Here is a 20129-nt window from a genome sequence, read left to right on the forward strand (position 1 = left end):
CTTTATTGTGCTTAAAAAGATATTATTAACCTCACATTGAGGCAGTGACTGTATTCCACCTATTTTTCTTGAAATAGGTGTGGCACAGCTTTCTCCCAGGATGTTTTGCAATGTTGCCAAGTAGCCAAATGCCTTGGAATTTCTTCATGGTTCCCAGCCAAGGCCAAATCTGCTTTACTTATGAGCTCAGTCATATGTCTATGACAGGGGTGGGATTCTACTGGTTCGGACTGGTTCTATAGAACCAGTTGTTAGGATTCTGCACAGTTCGGAGAACTGGCAAATCGTGCCCCTGGCTGGCCCACCCCTTCCACCCATGCCTCCCCTCCCTGTCCAGCCAGTCCTTATCGTGCATGCACGACATCGCACGCATGCCTGACATCACTGACTGCATTGTCCCCCACCCAATCATTCCTTAAGGTATTTCTTTTTTTCCTCCCTCCCGATGGTCAGCTGTTCTGATGATCAGCTGTGCCGGGATTCTTCTTGCTGTCTTACTGCTTTGCCCAGGAGGCTTCTCTGAGGCCCAGGAGGCAAAAAGGGGCACACAGAGGGGGTTCTGCCTCCCCACACTCTGCTTTTTGCCTTCCTGGGCCCCAGGAAAACTTCTTAGGAGCAAAAACGCCCCCCAGGAGGCTTCCTTGCGGCCCAGGAGGCAAAAAATGGGGAGGTGCTGCAAAAAAAGAAGCCATGCCCACCCAGTCACATGGCCATGCCCATCTACTGCATCCACCTAGACATGCCCACAGAACTGGTTGTTAAAAAATTTGAATTTCCCCCCCCCTCCCCCGTCTATGGAAATTGTCAGTCATTCAGGTCATGGTTGACCTAAATGTGCTTTTTCACATGGATGAGAAATGAAACATCTTCAAAGAAAAAACAAAAAGTCGTTGCCTTTTGAAAGAGCTTGGCCAGTTTGCAGGGGCTGCTATTTGACAAAGTAAATTGGTTTAAAATTAAATTTCTTACAAAAACCATAATCATTTGTTCCATTTCTTCCAAAAGGCGACATATTCAGAAATTCATTGGGATGTACTCATAGTAAATATGTATTGTGAGGTTCTTGTAGTTCTCTGAGTTGACTTCTTTTCCTATCGACAGGAAGCACAGACAAGTAGAGCTGGGGTTTTATGGTGTGTGTGAGATAGCTTGTTTTACCAGCCTTGATTGGAATTTCTGGTGACCTTTCTATTAGTTAATAGGTGTGTGATGAGAAAGGAGGTGTTTGGGTCTTTTGTTTCTTTCCTTGAACTTTGGTTGCTTTCTTTCCAATAGAAATGGAAACCACTAAAATGCAGGAGAACTCCCAGAGGCATGGTCATGGCACTCTGATGAATCAGGCATAAATGGTCACAATGAGATAACAACTATGCATAAACTGTTCAAGAAAGGAATCAATCTAAGGTGGAAAAGAAGCAAATAGATTTAAATAGATCTTCCCTCATTACGCTAGAGAAACAAGAATAAGAAAAATAGACAATATTCCACCACAAAAGCAATGAAGCCAGAGGTGGTATTCAGCAGGTTCTGACCAGTTCTGGAAAACCAGTAGCGGAAATTTTGAGTACTTCAGAGAACTGGCAAATACCACCTCTGACTGGAGATTTTACAGTATCCTTCCCCTGCCACACTCACCAAGCCACGCCTACAGAACCAGTAGTAAAAAAATTTGAATCCCACCACTGGAAGAAACAATGCCCCGGTCATGGCTGGTAAGACAAGCTACCAAACTAAACAGCCAGAAAACTCCATTCCTCCACACACTGATGATGTTACCTAGCCTGCTAATGAAATGTCTCCAGGAAGAGACACAAGCTCAAAGAACATCAAGAACTGAACAACTCAGCCTTGAGCTACAGAAATTCTCCACTGTGGCAGACACATATTATGTCATTGATTTGCCCATAATCAAAACCACACAATCCTGTATGTTATGCTTAAAATTAAAAATACTATCTTTTAAAAATCTAGAATATCTTGATGTAGACATTTGATACTAGTTTAAACTTCCATCCAATAGGCAAAAATCTGGTAGTTTGTTATTTTTACACTTTAATAACTATGGATAGGAATTAACACTGACCAAATAGTTAATTTACTGATGAGAATAAAAGAAGATGCCCTTGAATCAAGCTGATTTCCTGATAATTGTGCAGTTTTCTTAGCCACAATATGGAAGTGGTTTACCAGGGCTTCTTCCAAGATGGTTTTTCAATTTCCCATCTAGCCTATAGTTCTGATATTCTCTGATCATTTACCATTCAAGAATTTACTTGGCCCAACCTTGCTCGGCTTCCTTACAAGACCACCCAGCTGCTCCGCCTTGCTGAGACATCTTTGATATGTATGCACAATTCATTTCACCTTTTAAACATCCTCATGGCATGGCTAAATAAATTTCAATCCATGCAGTGATTGCTACTGATTTAAGACCAGGAGTTGAATTATAACTCCTAGAATCCCCAAGCAGAGTGGCCAAAGGGTAGAGAGAATTAGACTGTTTCCTTTTTAGTAGCAATGGATGCTTAAGAATTCTTTCCTTTCATGTTAGTCTCTTCTGGGCCTCTGGTCATTTAAAGAATTTGGAAACATAGGAGTGAAAGAGAGACAGGGGTTGCTAATCTTTTTGCCAATGCTGGCACCTTGATTGGAAGATGTTAACAGTAAACTATCTGGATTTTATGCCAGCTAAATTAACTCTTAATTTATTTTAAACCTGAAAATCACATAAAATGCTGGATAAATGTGTGTTAAAATATAATAATCTTCTAGGTAAATTAATCAAAATAGTATTATTGATTTTTATTTCATCTATTTTTAGAAACATTTTCAGTGGCCTTGCCCCTTAATCAGAGTAACCTCCCTATGATGCACTGTATCTGCTATCAAAATCTTCCATCAATTAGCTTCCCTCTTTGAACCTCAACTATTCATATGTTTCATTTGTCTGTTCTGAACTTTCATGACTGGGCTTCAGTCTGAGGATCAGAAGTTTAGATAAGTTGATAGGTTTCTGTTAACTGTTTCATTTGGATTGATCTTTCATTGTTCTTTTAAAAAATGTCTATTAATATTGGGCTTTAACATGTTGTAAGCTGCCCTGAGTTGTATTTGTAAGATGAGTGCCATAAAAATAAAAAGAATTAATAAATATATCAATAAAGTGGGTGGAATTTTTCTTCTTTTGCAATAGCTTTTGTTTTTAAGCAACAATAGAGTGTTGTTTTTTTAAAAGTGTGTATTAATATTGGTTTTAAAAGTGTTTTAACGTGTAAAAGCTGGCCTGAGTTGCATTTTTGAAATGAGTGGCCACAAAAAGAGAAAAAAAAATGAATGAAAAGTGTATGATATTTTTCTTCTTTTGCAATAATTTATGGATAATGGATTGTCAGAGAAAGGGAAGATATTATGTCTCTTTCACAATATCTTACACAAAAGTATTTTTCATGAGCACTATCCATAACAACTTACTTCAGCTTTCTTAAATGTCTAAATCTTTCTCCTTCTCTCTTCCTTTTACAGCCTACTACAGTAGCACAATCTAGGAAAATAAAGCTTCATGTACTACCCACCATAGAAAAAGTTAATAAAATCACAGGGATTGTCAGGGATTTTCTGACAAGTTTTCTAAAGGAGACTGAATTCTGCCCTGAGAAAATAAAACTGACCTCAGGGTAATGAATCATCCCCTTTTTGAAAAGTTCTCCTGATGGAGAAACTGAATGGGTGCAAATACTAACATCACAGGCTGTTGCTGCTTCTTCTCAGCCATCAATTACAATTCAAAATCCGAACGGAATTTATTCAGATAAATAAGTAGTGACATGACTTTAATGAAGGAGTCACAGTCAGGAAATGTTGCTCCACTTCTTCTTGAGCTGAGAGAATGCTTTTTTTTTTTTTTTACTTTGAGATGTTGAGTTGGTAGCCCAAAAAGCCCAGTAATGCTCATTTAAAAAAAACCCATCAAATTTTATTACATACAACAAAAGAGAAATAGAATTGAATAGTTAGGAGTCCAGCTTCCTAATTCTATTGATTGATAGCGATGGAGAGGATGAATTCATGCTTGGAGGTAAATAGCTTTATGCGTTGAAGGATATGTTTTTCTGGGTTGCAGTCCAGAAAAGAAGTAGGACCAGCACAAACATTGGATGGAACAAGGGGAAAATGTTTTTAAACATGCATATTTATATCTCTACTTCATTAATTAAATATAGTTATTATGAATATTCTCTATGGGTTTAGAATTGTTCTCATATCAAAAATTAAAGCAAAAACTAATAACCTGAAACAGAGGATTATTGATATCACAAAAGTGCTTTTTAAAAAAGCAACTGACTTTCTGGTTTTTCTTTGAAGTTGTTTCGCTTCTCATCCAAGAAGCTCATCCAAAATATCTTCACAGAAAAACCAGAAAGTTCAGCTGACTTTTGAAAAAGAATCTCTGGGATAGCCATGACCTGGATGACTGAGAATCTCCATAGACATATTAAATTGATAGTTACTCAGTCTTGCTAGGGTTGAATCTAAACCTGTTCTTCCCCATACAAACTTTACCTAACTCCAGACAATGAGACAGCAGCTCAATCACTCAGTTGGCGTGGAGTTGAGATATACAATTATGTATATTGTGCATAAGTTTGTGGAGCTGATGGTGGTGCCTGGTGGGAATAGCTTATCTGGACCTTTTCAGTCAGGTTTCAACTCTGCATGTAGTACGGAGGAGGCCATTGATGATGCTAGTGGATATCTGGCTTGTGACCTGGTTCTCCTGATCCTTCTTGATCCCTTAGTAACTAATGATATCTGGCCCCATGCTGTCAGATTCTCTTATTCAATGGCCTAATTTAGAGGCTAAACAGAAGAAATAAAAGTGTTGATCACTGAAGAACCCCATAAAAAAAGATCCTAAGGTGCATTTTCTCCTCTTTATTAATACTGACTAAAACTGACCACAGAGAATGGAGGAGAACCATACTAGCATTCACACACAGTACAAAAATTACAATGACAGATGGCATTGATAGTTGCTAAGGGATCAAGAAGAACCAGGAGAACCAGTCACAAGCCAGATATCCACTAGCATAATCAATGGCATCCTCAGTACTACATGCAGGGTTGAAACCTGACTGAAAACATCCAGATAAGCTATTCCCACCAGGCACCACCATCAGCTACACAAACTTATCCCAAAAGAAAAGGGTGAGGATTAATTGTAAATTATCTAACACTATTGGGTACATAATGTTTATTGATAAGGAGTCTTATCAATAAACTTTGTTTCAGAACAGATGGAACCTCATTAAAGAATGAATTTACCATTGCTTGGAGTGGACCCAACCACATGTTGCCTTCCCCAAAACATCCAAAAAAGAGGCATTGATCTAATATGCAAACACTCACACTGTCTGCCTATACTATTATTCCCCTGTGATTCACAGGCTCAAATACTTTCCAGATGGCTGAGCAGGACCTCACCTCAGACATCTAAGCAGACCTGATTCTGACAACTCAGATCTTTCTTTTAAGTTAGAGCAATATAAACCTATGTGGCTTTCCAAGGAGGGTGGGTGGTGGGTGGGAATACTACCCTTGAGGAGTCCCTGACAGCTAATTAAATTGACTGAGAAAGATGTGAAAGAGTAATCACTGAGGTTTTTGCAGATATCTGGTTTTTTATTTAAAGAAATAAAAAGGAATGAGACTAACAACGGATGTCTAGATAAATAATTTCTTGCGGTAGGTAACAAGGCTCAGCTGGATAGCTCCAGCAGTTTCTTTCAAGTCTAGTAAACAAAGATGCTAAAAGCTAAAGTACACTGAGTGCTCCATTTTTGATGCAATGCAATATCTTCAAATGCAATGAAGTACATTCTAAATCTCTCTCTTCTAGTATAATTCATTAAACAGGACTACATATTGGTAGAAGAAGTTGGAAATTTTTGTAGCAAGAAACACACCTCTTCTAAAGTATTTCTTTGGTGTATACATCTCACTTGCAGCCATAGTTTCCAAATGCACAGGACTTCTCTTTTTTTCATTTATATAGAAGTGCTGGCAGTAGCTAGGATAAATAATTATTGAAATTACTGCTACTGGTAATAATAATTGATTGAATAATTCATTAATCAAGACTGAATAAATATTGTTTATCACTTTCCATTGAAGGAACTGGTCAGAAACCCACGTTTATTTGTGGATGGAATAAGCCGATTTGATATTCTTCAAGGACAAAAAATAGGTAAGGGATTGAATATTTAAGTAATAAGAGTATGAGTTTGGAAATATCCCTGGCTGCCTGGTTCTACTTCTCCTTTAAAGGTTTTCAGTGGATCTTGTGTATGCATAAAATGTTCTCATAATAGTCAAAGCTATGCCTAAGAGAAATAGGACATAAAACAATAGCACCACACAAGAATCCAGCCAGGCAAGGAGGAGGAATCAAATGGGGACTTAGCCTTGAGTTATTGCACAACTGCAAGAGACCTAGGACTGACCCCACCCCCCACTCCCATTCCATGAAACTTTATCTGTTTGTTGCCAAGTGAGGGCAAACCATCTGAGTAGATTCTTGTACTCTAGGTAGAATACAATAAAGTAGCCAACTTGACCCTTTCACACGTTGATCTAATTGCTTACAACTGGCAATTTGTGGCTTCCAGAAATTTGTATTAAGAGGTATAATATCTTTGATAATGAGCATAGGATGTAACCATGATGAATAAAAGATATTGATAATCTCTATTAATTTGTATAATCCAGACTGAGAGTTATATACCATATGTTATCACAGCATATTCTATAACAGGAGGATCAAACTCATGGCGTCATATTGTCATCATGTGACATATTGCAACATTTTCCCCTTCACTAAGCTAGGGGGTGGACATGGCCAGTGCATGACGCAACCAGCCCACAGGCAGCGAGTTTGACACTCCTGTTCTATAATTTCACTTTGCATTGTAGAAGGTGCTCCTTCCCCTACCCCTAACCCCCTCTTCAGGTTCATAAAAAAACCTGTATTCTATCATTTTGAGATAATGGAAAAAATCTCTATTCACTTTCCCCACTTGTTTTATTTTATTTTATGGTTCTCTTCTAGCCTACTGTACTTATGTTTTGATACTCACCCTGTCTTTTGAACAGGACTGTATTGAGTATTGCCTGACATGGTGTTAAGTGGAAGAGAACAGAGTTTGGGTCCAGGAAGCAATCTCACCAAAGTTAAGCTGTTTGAAGCCTACTGATTTTGGAGGGAGATTTAAGCATATATTTAATTTTATGCTATGAATTTCATCCATCAGCTTTGTAATAAATACAAAACAGCAGAAAACAGGTGCTAGAGTTTGATAAGTGAAAAGAAAAGCTGATGGAGTATTAACTGGTAGCAGAGAAAGCATAGTTCCAAATAGGAAACTGATGATGTGTGACGGATGTGTTTTGGAAAAAAAGAAAATTAAGGTTTGATTAGGAGAGGTTTAAAGAGAAGAAAGATGGTTTGGCTGATAAAGCAAGACAGTTCAAAGAAGCAAAGCAAATGACAAGTGAAGAATAAATGAATAGGATATGGGTGAAAGAAAAAGTGTTAAGAACAGGCTTGGGAAGAGATGACAGCTGTGGATTGGGATAAGGGAATAACGTTACCACAATATAGTAATGAGCCTGAGAGAGAGAACATACAGAAACACAACATACATGCACACTTCAAACCCAAGAATACACTAAGGCAGAAGCTTGTCCATTCCAAGGATAAAACAGAAACTGAGCAATGTGGTATGTGCAGTACAATGCAATGAGCCATGTGCAGATCTGTACATTGGGGAAACAAAACAACCATTTCATAGTTCATTGGAGAATATACATGATAAGGATATAACAAACATTCAGTTATTCTTGGGCTGTCTGGTTTCCTAAGACACAAGCCTTTCTCCAATCAAGGAAGGAGGCTCTGGAACCCTCAGTATTCTCTAGTTATACAATTAGATCCTCACATTAGAAAACTACCTGGTATCTTAACATTATTATGTCATATATAATAATATATAATGCATATATAGTACATTATGCATCTAAATGTATTTGATACAGCACATCTGTTTCAAACTAAAAGCATTTCAAGTGGCAAATGGCAGGCTAAAGCAATAATGCCTTCAACAAAAATGAAGAGATCATGTGCTCAGAGTGATAAATGACACCCTTCTTCCAGCGGACCAAGGATAGAGTAAATGAAAAGCAAACAACAGCAAGGGAAACAAGAAAATTGTCTTCATGAAAGATGACCCAGATATGCAAGGCATATTAGCAGCTGAAGTGGAAAAGAAAAAAAAATATGTGTGGCAAACAAAAAAGGTGGAATGAACAACAGTGTGGATCCTGGAAAAAAATGAAATGAGAATTCAAAGTGCCTCCCTACACACACACACACACACACACACACCTCACCCCACGCATATTCTACTTCTAGAAAGTTAGGAAGCTAGATATTGACAGCTCCCCTCAAACCCTCTTGTGGCAGGTGCACATTCTGAAAATTTCCCTCAAATTTTCAGGCAAAAATATCAGTAGGGCTGCTCTTTTTTAAGGGCCAAACTAGAAAATAAGCAGAATATAGCAGGAATTATTATTTTTATAATGTCAACATCACTAGCACCTAAACCTTTAAGCATAACTGAAGAATAGCAGAGGTGATTTCATTCATTTTCTGAATTATTTTCAAAAGCAGGTGTGTGTGTGTGTGTGTGTGTGTTGAAAATTATACTTTTCCTGTCCCCTTAAAACACATATCTGGGGAAAATACATCAATATGCAACTATATCATGTGATAAAATATTTGAAAAAAATAATAATTTGGAAGGATTGACTCAGATATGACATTTATTAGACAAGATACTGTACTTACTCTAAATGGTAACCACAACATATTCCACAACAACTTATAGATGTCCAATCGAGAATAAAAGGATATCAGTTAAAAACTTAAAATGTATTAATTTACAAAATAATTGCAGTATAATTAAGAATTGTTTCAGTAAGAATAAAAGGAATAAATACAAGAAATATTTTATTCAAGGGCCTACAGAATTAGTGGGGTTGGGGCTCATGGTCTCACCATACCAATACTTCCAAACCAGAGATAAACTTTTTTTGGGAAATCCCATTCAATAAATAATACCTAATCATTAGAATTGGGCAAATATCAGGAATTTTTTAATGAGCTAAAGAAAAGAACCATATCACAGTGGAGAGCATATGCTTTGTAAGGAGAGAATGAATGAATCCTGCATGATTTCACAGCATGTTTCAGACATGTTGGAAAAATCAATATTCTACAAACCTGAAGACTCGTGGCCTATCAGTTGGGTTAATAGTCAAGTTCTTGTGAATTTTAGAGAGGAAGTTGAGTATGAGAACTTTTGTAATTTATCATTCCTTTCTTTAAGGTAACTGTTGGGTTTTAGCAGCTCTGGGTGCTTTGACCCAACAACAACGGTTCCTGAAAAATATGATTCCTACAGACCAAGGATTTAATCACACTTATGCAGGGATCTTTCATTTTCAGGTTGGTGATGAAAAATGTTGCAGTGCCTTTTTCAACTATTTTAAAACCTAGAGCTTGGATGACACCATGTATTTCTTGTTAGCAGTATTAAAAATCAAAAGATCTTTAAATGCAAGTATTATAACAAAATAAGCACATTAATCAGCATATTAATTAAGATCATAAAAAGATGCATACAGAAAAATGTTAAGTTGCATACTTATATCAAATGAGGGTTTTTTTTCAGAACAGCTAAAGCATTCACAGCAACCGTTTTAAGCCACTGTAGTATATAAATACTATTCGGCGTGCAATAGAATAAGTCATGTCAGATTCTCCACAATAATCAATTCCACATATTATATTTAGTTCTGAATATTCTATATGGCTTGCTTTGTAATGCTGATTCCACTATAGATACAAAATACTCTGCTAGGAAGTGCTTCATGACTGGCACTTCGTTGGAAGCAACCTATTCTTATTAAGAAGCAGAATCTATAAATGTGATTTGAAACCATTTTTCACTGCCCCCTTATCAGCAGCTTACACCTCGATCTATATTTCTTCCTGCAAGATCAAACTGAAGCAAAGAAAAGCAACCCCTGACCTTTCCCCTCTAAATCAAAAGGTTGTGTCTGTAATATTTTTATATTATCTCTTCAAAGTTGCAGGTAACATGACATAACTTGCTAATTAGTTTTGGTGCAACTTTGTGAAGAATGTTCTTTTTTTAAAAAAGAAATAAAGAGATCTACTTATCTACCTTTGTTACATGCATACCCGAGACACTATTTTCTTTCAGGGTAAGTAATGTTATGCCAAGTGCACATAAGATGCAAGAAACACTAACCAAAGGAATTAAAAAGCATGAGATAAGACAAAAGAAGTAAAATATAGTAGCTAAAACTATGCCAACCCTATTTATTATACCCTGATACTTATTTATCCATTTAAACCATCCTTGATTCCACTGTCTCCACCATTTATATTTTGCCTTTTATTTTTTAAGCTTCTCATGATTCTCTTTTTCAGGATCTCATCAATTCCTTCCAACCCATAACTTTCTAGGTATTCATTATCTCTCAATCCATTCACTCTTCATAAATTTGTTTTACAATTCACTCCTCATTCATTCTCTCCAAAGCATCTTAACACATTTCTTACATAGTGATAGTTCACTTGCCTATATTCACTTAGCATCCATCCATTCTTGAACACATCACTTCTTCTTTTATCACACACTACTTAAGTACTCCATTCCTACCGCATTCAACTTCATAATTCAAACCAAATTATGTTTTTTCCTAACTACTTAAACTTGCACTCTCATAAAACAAATTGGACAGAAGCACATCAGTACACATAAGTATTTTCTCTTCTTTCAATAGTAACAACAAAAAGTGTTCCTTGCTATCTCAGTACATAGCTATATTACTTTTCTACCAGCATTTGTATTCTTAAAAAGTTCTCCATTTTCTAATCTTTATTAAATATTGTATAACTTGCAGCAAATTGCTCTATTTCCCCATCAAAGGCAATTACCTTGTTTTTCAATAATCTAATTTTCAGACCATTATGCCAGCTAAAGTTTGTTACAAATAATTTGTATTCTTAATCAACAACACACATCAACTGCACACAAAAGTACACATGCAGTCACACCCCCAACTGAAACTCCTCTAATATCATCACAAGCCTTCTCCATACATTGATTCATAAATACATCCCATTTCCTTGATTTAAACCTTATTCAATGTCGAACCATGCACTGAACATTATTTGCTTTCATACATAGCACTTTCAATTCCAGATTCACATAAAACCTTCAGGTCTATTTTTAACTTGATTATTACTTATTAAATGACAGTATGGCAAGATCATCCCCTTCACGTTTCTTAATGACCTCCCAAAGATGTGACCTTTCAAGGGCTTTATTCTGTTCTCCTTTCAAATTCCCCCATCTAAGCTACCATTCAATGTTGAAATTGATCCCAAATACTTCAGTTTATGTCTTTGTTTTACAGCTATGGAGATTTGTCCCATAGAGCTAACAAAGTCATGACACACTCCATTAGGCTGCTAATGATGGCAGAAATGGATTCTTTGGTTTGTCCATAGTGAAGGCTTTCTTTACTCCTTTCTTGAAACAATTCATCACCTGTATTTGATAGATGAACACCTGTGCCCTCCAGCTGCTTAAGTGGCTAGTAGAATCCCTTTCTTTCATAGGTAAAATAATAATTTTTAACTATTGAATTTCATGGTAGACACAGTCCATTGTATTATTTGGCAAAAAGAACCAAGCAACTCATGCTTAATCAATAGTTGTTGAAAATATGCTTGTGGAGAATGAAGGTTTTATTTTTTTAGGGATATTAATTTCACATACTATCTTTGTTAGCTAGGCTGTTTGAGAAGCAGTTTATCTCTTGGACTGTTTTAATCTATGAGTGACACAATAATTCTACAATAAATACACATATACATCATTCTACTATACAATATCACTCTATTTTTATATTTAAATAAGTGTTTTACTGCTTTCTGAAAGGAAGTTGTTTGAGAAAGGGGTGTATGCCCTTCTGACAAGACCATCCTAAGATGCAGGAGTCTTAGATAACTATCCTCCAGTATTCAATCTTCCTATTTTGTATTACATATAGAGTTTTATTAGAGTTTAAATAGAGTTTAATTTTTCAGTATGGTTATTGAAAAATAATACAGATGGAGCAGAAAAACACAAAAATTCACTCTGTAAAAAGAAGAAAAAGTTCTTTTGTTGTTGTTAATGATGATTTAAAGCAGGGGTGTCCAACCTTGGCAACTTTAAGACTTGTGGACTTCAACTCCCAGAATTCCTCAGAATTCCTGGCTGAGGAATTCTGGGAGTTGAAGTCCACAAGTCTTAAAGTTGCCAAGGTTGGACACTCCTGATTTAAAGAAAAGACAAAGTTAGTTCCAAGGTGGGAATTTTTTTCTCTTTTTCTTTGTTGTGAAGAAAAGAAGGGAAAGAGAATACTTTGACTAGTGTAGAGTTCTAGAGTCTGGGTCACCCAGTGAAACCAATTCTATTTGATTCAAGATAGATTAAAACACCCCAGTTCATTAGTCACAGTGTAATTACCTTATATAATTGGCTGTCATAAGTGTGGAGTTAAATATAGGAACTTTAAAATGGGATTAGACAGATACAGTTATGATCATAACTATCTACAGATTCAGATGCAATATATCTTTGAATATTTCTTGCTGGAGCATGTAAAAACAGAATCAACATAGAATGATTTTATGTTGTCATTGTTAGTGTCCTTACAACACCTGGATGTTTGTTGTTAAAAACAGAAGACTAATTTGTAGTCTAATACCACAAGGTTCTTATTATAATACCTTATTAATCTATGAAATTATCCAGGGCCAAGGTTAGTATTTCCTACCTGGCTGTGGAAAATTGCTCTAGATACTTGCTAAAGCTAGACTGCTGGTTAAGATGTTAGACTGGGGAAATCCAAATAAAAGCCTCGATTCACTGAAAACATTAATTTTGTTTTTGGAAAATTCATTGGTTGTAGATGATTATTATTATTTTCCAGTAATTTGGAAATTAATAGAAAGACAGTTGCAATGGATGCAGTGTTCTTGTACAGTGTAACATTAAATGATACAAATTTGAAGGGTAATTATTCTCAAAAAGTTATGTAATGGTCTGAAGAACTTATTTCCTTATATTCCAGCAATTTCCTTCCAAATTTATTTTACCAATTAAAGGTAAGAAAAGTACTTTATATGTAGTTTAATTTGTTTCCAAATAGACAGACTTCAATGTTATTAATTCAATTGTATAATTAGATATGGATAACATGTAAAATTAACTTTGTTTCATTAAGAGACATGTATAGATTTAGAGGAGGGTACTTCTTTTTCTCTCTGTCTCTTTATGGTCTTTCTTTCATTTTGCATATACACCATTTTTTCAAAGTCTCCACTCAATCAGGAAACTCTCTGTTAATTTTAAAACACACATTTTCTCTCAATCGGGTCTAACTCAAAAGGTTCTTGTGAATTCATACTGAAAGGACACTTCCATGAGCACCCCTTTGATCTCCAAAAGATAGGAAAGAATAGTAATAATTATTTTAAAAATTCATTTTATGATGTGCTATCATTAAAAAACTGTTTATCTAAAATTACATTTCTTTCTTTTGTTTTGTAGTTCTGGTATTTTGGAAGTTGGGTTGATGTGGTGATAGACGACCGACTGCCTTTCATTGATGGAAATTACTTATCAGTTCATCCCAGGAGCAAGAATGAATTCTGGCCATCTCTGCTTGAGAAAGCTTATGCCAAGTAAATATTTCCAAAAGCTGCTTCTGTTTCAAGTTTTGCTTACATGTCTCACCACTGTAGTCTGCTTAGCCAGGATTCAGAATAATTTGTATTGTAACAAGCATAGTGCCAAGAGACAATTCTTATTCAAAAGATAAATAGATATGTCTTTGTTCACAGTCATTTACTACTTCAATTGCCTACCCGGGTTTCAATGTATAGATATCTTTAACAGATTCTGTATGAAAGTGCTGCAATGGTTGTAAGTGTGAAAAACGGTTGTAAGTAACTTTTTAAAGTGCATTTGTAAATTTGAACAGTCATTAAATGAACAGTTATAAGTCGAGGTGTCAGGATTCTGGCAGTTACTCCAATTAAATCATGAGCCTCGAGCCCCACTCCCAAAACTAAAGAGGATTTATTTGAAGTTAACATTCTACATCCGGTACTAACCTGGGTGTAGCCAACTCTGAAATATGTAATTCACTGTCACCCTTGATCCTGTTTCCCCCACCCCACCCCTCTGATACCATCCAACGAAAAACATCCATAGCCAAGAGTCATCAATCATGCTCTCCAATTAGATTTTTTCGAGGCAGAAGCTTCAGCCATCTAATCAGCCTTTGAAGAAAATATGAATGGAATGTACTTTCGATTCCACACTGTTTCCTGCTCTTTGAAACTCCCCCCCCTTCTTTCTGTTGTCAACTATAAAATGTGTATACAAAATGTTTTATGAGTTTACATGAGGACTACCTGTACTTGAAAAAGTAACAGTACAATATTAATAAATTTTAACATTAAGGTCTCATATAATTACAGGTAATCCTTCACTTACAACCACAGTTGAGCCCCAAATTTCTGTTGCTAAATGATATAGTTAAGTGAGTTTTGCCCCATTTTACAACCTTTCTTGCCACAGTTGTTAAGTGAATCACTGTAGTTGTTAAGTTAGTAACATGGTTATTAAGTAAATTTGGCTTCCCATTGACTTTGCTTGTAAAATTTTGCTTGCAAAATTCAATTCAAATCTAACAGAGATGGTATGCTCTGAATCCTTTCTGTCATACAGCTGGTTCCCAGAGTCTTGTCTTTTTGGTTGGCAGTGCTTGCCCTGTGCAACAGCATCCCACTGGAAATGGCCCCAGCCTTGTTAGTCTCACACAAGATTAGTGAGTTTTATTTTATTTATTTATTTTTATTTGTCAATTGCTTACAAGATAATAGGTATAAGTAAAAACATAGTTATTAATATATGGATACATATAAGAAACATAAAAAAATTAAAAGAAACAATAAGACGTTAGGCACGTTGGGACGCTTATGCACGCCCCCTACAGACCTCTTAGGAAAGGGGTGAGGTCAATAGTAGGCAGTCTAAGATTAAAGTTTTTGGGGTTTGGGGAAGAAACCACAGAATCAGGTAGAGTATTTCAGACATTGACCACTCTGTTGCTGAAGTCGTATTTCCTGCAATCAAGTTTGGTGCGATTAACTTTGAGTTTGTATCTATTGTTTGCTCTTGTGTTGTTATGGTTGAAGTTGAAGTATTCATTGACAGGTAAGTCATTGCAATGCATGATTTTATATACTATACTTAGATCGGACTGAAGGCGGCGTAGTTCTAGATTTTCTAGTTCTAGAATTTTGAGTCTGGTGCCATAAGGTATTCTGCAACGAGTAAAGGAGTGGAGAACTCTTCTTGTGAAATATTTCTGGACTTTCTGAACTGTGTTAATATCAGATACATAATGTGGGTTCCAGACTGATGAGCTGTATTTGAGTATTGGTCTAGCAAATGTTTTGTATGCTCTAGTTATTAGTGTAATATTATCAGAGAAAAAGCTACATAAGATTAGGTTAACAACTCTTAACGCCTTTTTGGCTATGTAGTTACAGTGGGCTCTAGCACTTAGATCATTAGAGATGAGCATTCCAAGATCCTTGACAGAGTTTGGATCATCAATAAGGTCTTGACTATTCAGCCTGTATTTTATTTTCTGATTTTTTTTGCCAATATGTAGGACAGAGAATTTATTTGTTGAGACTTGAAGTTGCCATTTGTTTGACCATTCTGATACAGAGTCAAGGACTTTTTGAAGGGTAGCAGTATTGTCTGTGGTGTTGAATAGCTTTACATCATCAGCGAAGAGAATGCAGTTGCTCTTGATATGATCACAGAGGTCATTTATGTAGAGTATGAAAAGAGTTGGTCCTAGAACACTGCCTTGGGGGACACCACTGTTGACAGGTACAGAATTTGATAGGACGCTCCCAATTTTGACCATTTGTTATCTGTTTGACAGGAATGCATCTATCCAGTTATGCAGTTGTCCAGAGATACCATAAGATTTTAGTTTTAGGAGTAGTTTGTCATGTACCACTGAATCAAAGGCTTTACAGAATTCTATGTAAATTGCGTCTATTCTTTGCCCTGATCGAGTTGTGTAGTCCATATGTTTTTGCAGTGTAAGAGTTGCAGATTACATGATAGTTTTTTTCCTAAAATGAAATTGTTTATTAGAGAGTAGGTTGTTTGTCTCTAAGTGGAGGATGATGGATTGGTTAATAATTGATTCCATGACTTTACAGGTGATGCAACATAAAGAGATTGGTCTGTAATTTTCAACTAGGCTGGGGTCTCCCTTTTTGAAGGTGGGGATGACTGTGGCTTGTGACTATAGTTTTGGTAAGGAGCTGGTCCTGAAAGATTTTTCAAAGATTATGCTTCGAGGTTCGGTGTGGTGGTCTCTCATGGAAAGAAGACACAATGCAAGGGGATGAGAGCCCAGAGCGAACTCCGAAACCCTCTTTTATTAGAAGCAATTTTTGTTGACGTCCTATCACGAACGCATTACACCACACAACATGCACTGATTATTCGCATAAAGCGTACAAGGCTGCAAAGTTTAAGCTTGTTACAGTTCTGGTTTAGAAATGGCAACAATTTGTCCTTGTTCCTTGCTCCATGTTCCAGCCAACCTCCGCAAGGCTCCGTTGTCCTAGCACGTACACAAAGAACAAAGAATCATAGATCCCACAGTTCGGCTATGGCAGTGGATAGCTTTTTTAAGAAGTAGGCACATATTTCATCCGGTCCAATAGATAGAGATGGGTTTAGATTGCACAGTGCTTTTTCAACAGTGTTATTGCTGATGTGATTGAGCAATCTTTAAGACCAATCCAAAGTCAGGTCACTTAGCTATAAAGATAGGAGCCTGCTCAGTTGCCTCTGAAGATGCAAACCATGGTTGCCTGTGAAACATCAGGAAATCTGTTGTGTAAACAATGGTGAATAAACCCTGAAGTTGAACACAGCTCAAAGATGTCAGAATTGAAAATACTTATAAAGAATTAAGATAGTGTTAGAACATATTTAAAATTGTTATTGAAAATATGACACAGAGATAGAACAAAGTAAGAATTGTGTGATCAAGTGAATGTAAAGCTTTTAAAGAAGTAATAACAGTGGGACAATAGGAAAAACTATGGGGAAAAAATCATGAGGTTTACTCCAAGCTACAGTTTGAAAGCAAATTGGAACAAAATCTTATACAGATGGTATATAATGAATGATTACCAAGGTTGAAAAATTGTTCAATAATAAAATGGGAAATGCCACAAAGATTTTTAAAAAGAAAATAAAAACTAATACACACTAATACAAAGAAGAAAAGATGTAGAAAGAAAGCAAAGGGAAAGCAAAAAATACAAGAAAAGAAAAACATTATAGTAGAAATAAAAGGAAAATGCTAGGTTGGAAACATTAGTTTTAAATAAGTTAAACCATTTTGTTTAAATTCAAGGTGAAGCTACGATTGTGTACTTACTTTTATTAAATGGCATATGCTACTATTGTTATAAACTCTGGTTCCTCTTTTTTCTTTTGCATTAATAAATACAAACTAAAATAAAATAAAATAAAATAAAAACTTGAAACATGCTTTTTGGTATTTGGTATGCCACTATCTGATGAACATTCAATGATGGAAAGTAAATAAAAATGGAGCAAAAAATAAATGCCTAGGCTGTGCTTAATTTTATTCTAATTTTCCTGTTTACTTATCTGTGGCAGATCTCCTTCCAACAGAGAAAATATTTTTAACTTCAGGCTGTAACCAAGGGTGTTATTTTATCTTTCAGGATGTGGTGCATTATGTAATTATTGCATGCAGCATTAAACAATATATAAAGGCTTATCTGGGGACAAAGATTTGTAAGAAAAGAAAACGGAAGGTTTTTTTTTTTTTGAAGTATTTAGAGATATTTTGAGAATCTGACAAATACAGATCAGAAGCAAATCTTTCTACAACTTTTTCTTGTAGAAGACTTTTTCTGAAGCTCATCTTTATGTATCATCTCAACCCAGCTTCACTTTTGAGTTTGCACTTCTTCCTGGAAGATTGGGAAAGTTTCCAACCTATTGGAACCCACTATCTTCTGGGCTAGAGGGATGATTAAATAAGACTCCTTGTTCTTAACCAATTCAAAACATGGAACCATAATATTATTGTACCATCTGAAACTTTGAGGTCACTCTTCATTCAGATTAATAGAAAGTGGAAGGCAACACCTGCTACCTTGGAGAGTCTGTCATATTGTGCTCCACAATGACTCTAGAAAGCAAATCCAGCACAAGGTGGATTTGCTCTGTCTCTTTTTTTATCTGGGTAACTGTATTGTATGATGACTACAAACATTCTTCACTTCTCTTAATTGCATATGAAATATTGAACCTTTTCTAGGATATGCACAGGGCAATATGGATGGATGTGTATTGATTCATTTATGTGATGTGATGGATGGAAAGAAGGAAGGAAAAGAGAAAGAGAAAGAAAGAAAAAGAAAGAAAGGAGTTGAATTAGAATCAAGGAAAGACTTACTGTTCATGTTGACTTGAGAAATGAAATAAATCTAAAACAATGAACTAATAATGAATATAGAGTATAATTCATTTACTGACTTTTAATTGACAAAGTGAGAAAAAAGATTATCTAGCCTATTAGGTAAATCAAAAATGACAATATAATAGAAATATTCTTTCAGTCTAAAGCTGTGTTTCTATTTCTAGTCTGACTTAACAGAATACATTAGTGGTGCTAGAAAGAAAATGTACCATTAACTTGCCTGAACTTCTCTAACCATCAATTTTCTTTTATATTTTTATACATAAAAACATTCTGTGTTGTTTCACTTTTGCTGCCTACCCTGGATGTCTTCCCTTTTTTCCAGATTGCAAGGTTCTTATGAGAAGTTGCACTATGGTTTTATCTCAGAAGCTCTCGTGGATCTCACGGGTGGGGTCCAGTTGACATTCAATCTTGGAATCCCTACTGATCATTTGTTTGAAATAATGAAAACTGCTGCTTTGTCTGGCTGTCTCATGGCATGCAGCTCTCCTGAGATGGTGAGTTAGAAGTTAGCTTTACAGAGATTGGTACCTTGTTGTTCAGAAGAGATTCTCAGAATAGCTTCTCTAAAATTACTAGAAAAAAATCCTGTAGATATCAAAACAACAACCAGGTTCTTGGAAAGGTTCTTGGAAAATTAAAAAAAAAAATACTTGTAGTGAAATGGTGCCTGTGGGACACAAATGATCCTTTTATGGTGGAGAAAATGAACTAATACTTTTGTTAATCCATCAAACATATATGATCACAAGATAATACTAGAAAGTTGGGAGATCCAAGCCATATTTTTTTTTTTGAATTTGACTAAAGGAACCAAGTGGAGTCAAAAAAGTCTGTGGAAGATTAAACTTGTTTGGCACTGCTCCTTGTTACATGTGCAGAACATTAATTCTGAGGTGTGCTTTTTTTCTGGGTTCTGTTGACTTTCTGACAAAAACAGTACTTGTCAATTACTTATGCCTTAGTCAACCCTAAATTAAATGATGGCAAAACTCTTTCTTGGGCTATCCATGAAATGTGTTAGGAAACTGATTGATGCAGGAGCTAGGAATTTCTCTTCTCCCTGTTTGTTTCCAATTGGTTTCTGGAGCAGCTTCTTCCATATATCACACTTGTCATTTGACACTATTTTAGATCTTTTGATCAGTTAAGATAACTATAAGTTCTAGAACTATGTCTGAGGTTCCATTCTCCAGCCAACATCTCCAGCCAACAGAGGAGCTATTTATTCAGGAGCTATTTAGTTAAAAGTGTTAATATCTCTTGGATTAGTTGGTCTTCTTACAATTTTTCCATCTCTGATTTAGTCATTTGAGTTTGTAAGACTTTTACATAGGTTCTTCTTTTAAATATTG

At 35.8% G+C, this 20129-nt stretch overlaps 1 protein-coding gene across 5 annotated transcripts in view; it reads left to right on the forward strand.

Annotated features, from left to right (window-relative positions):
* The window catches only part of CAPN13 (calpain 13), a 185252-nt gene that overhangs the window by 21342 nt on the left and 143781 nt on the right, over positions 1-20129 (forward strand). For all 5 annotated transcript variants that reach the window (XR_015749499.1, XR_015749500.1, XM_087965160.1 and 2 more), the window contains exons 3-6: positions 6172-6244; positions 9444-9562; positions 13752-13885; positions 19097-19271. Coding sequence is in view for 3 of the 5 variants with exons in the window: in XM_087965160.1 (XP_087821286.1) it covers positions 6172-6244; positions 9444-9562; positions 13752-13885; positions 19097-19271 (501 nt within the window). In the remaining 2 variants the exon portion in view is untranslated. The remainder of the gene's footprint in view (positions 1-6171; positions 6245-9443; positions 9563-13751; positions 13886-19096; positions 19272-20129) is intronic.

The sequence above is a fragment of the Notechis scutatus genome, chromosome 1 (genome assembly GCF_049901735.1).
Source record: "Notechis scutatus isolate UNSWTSFEM ecotype Mainland chromosome 1, rNotScu1.2, whole genome shotgun sequence".
NCBI lineage: Eukaryota > Metazoa > Chordata > Lepidosauria > Squamata > Elapidae > Notechis > Notechis scutatus.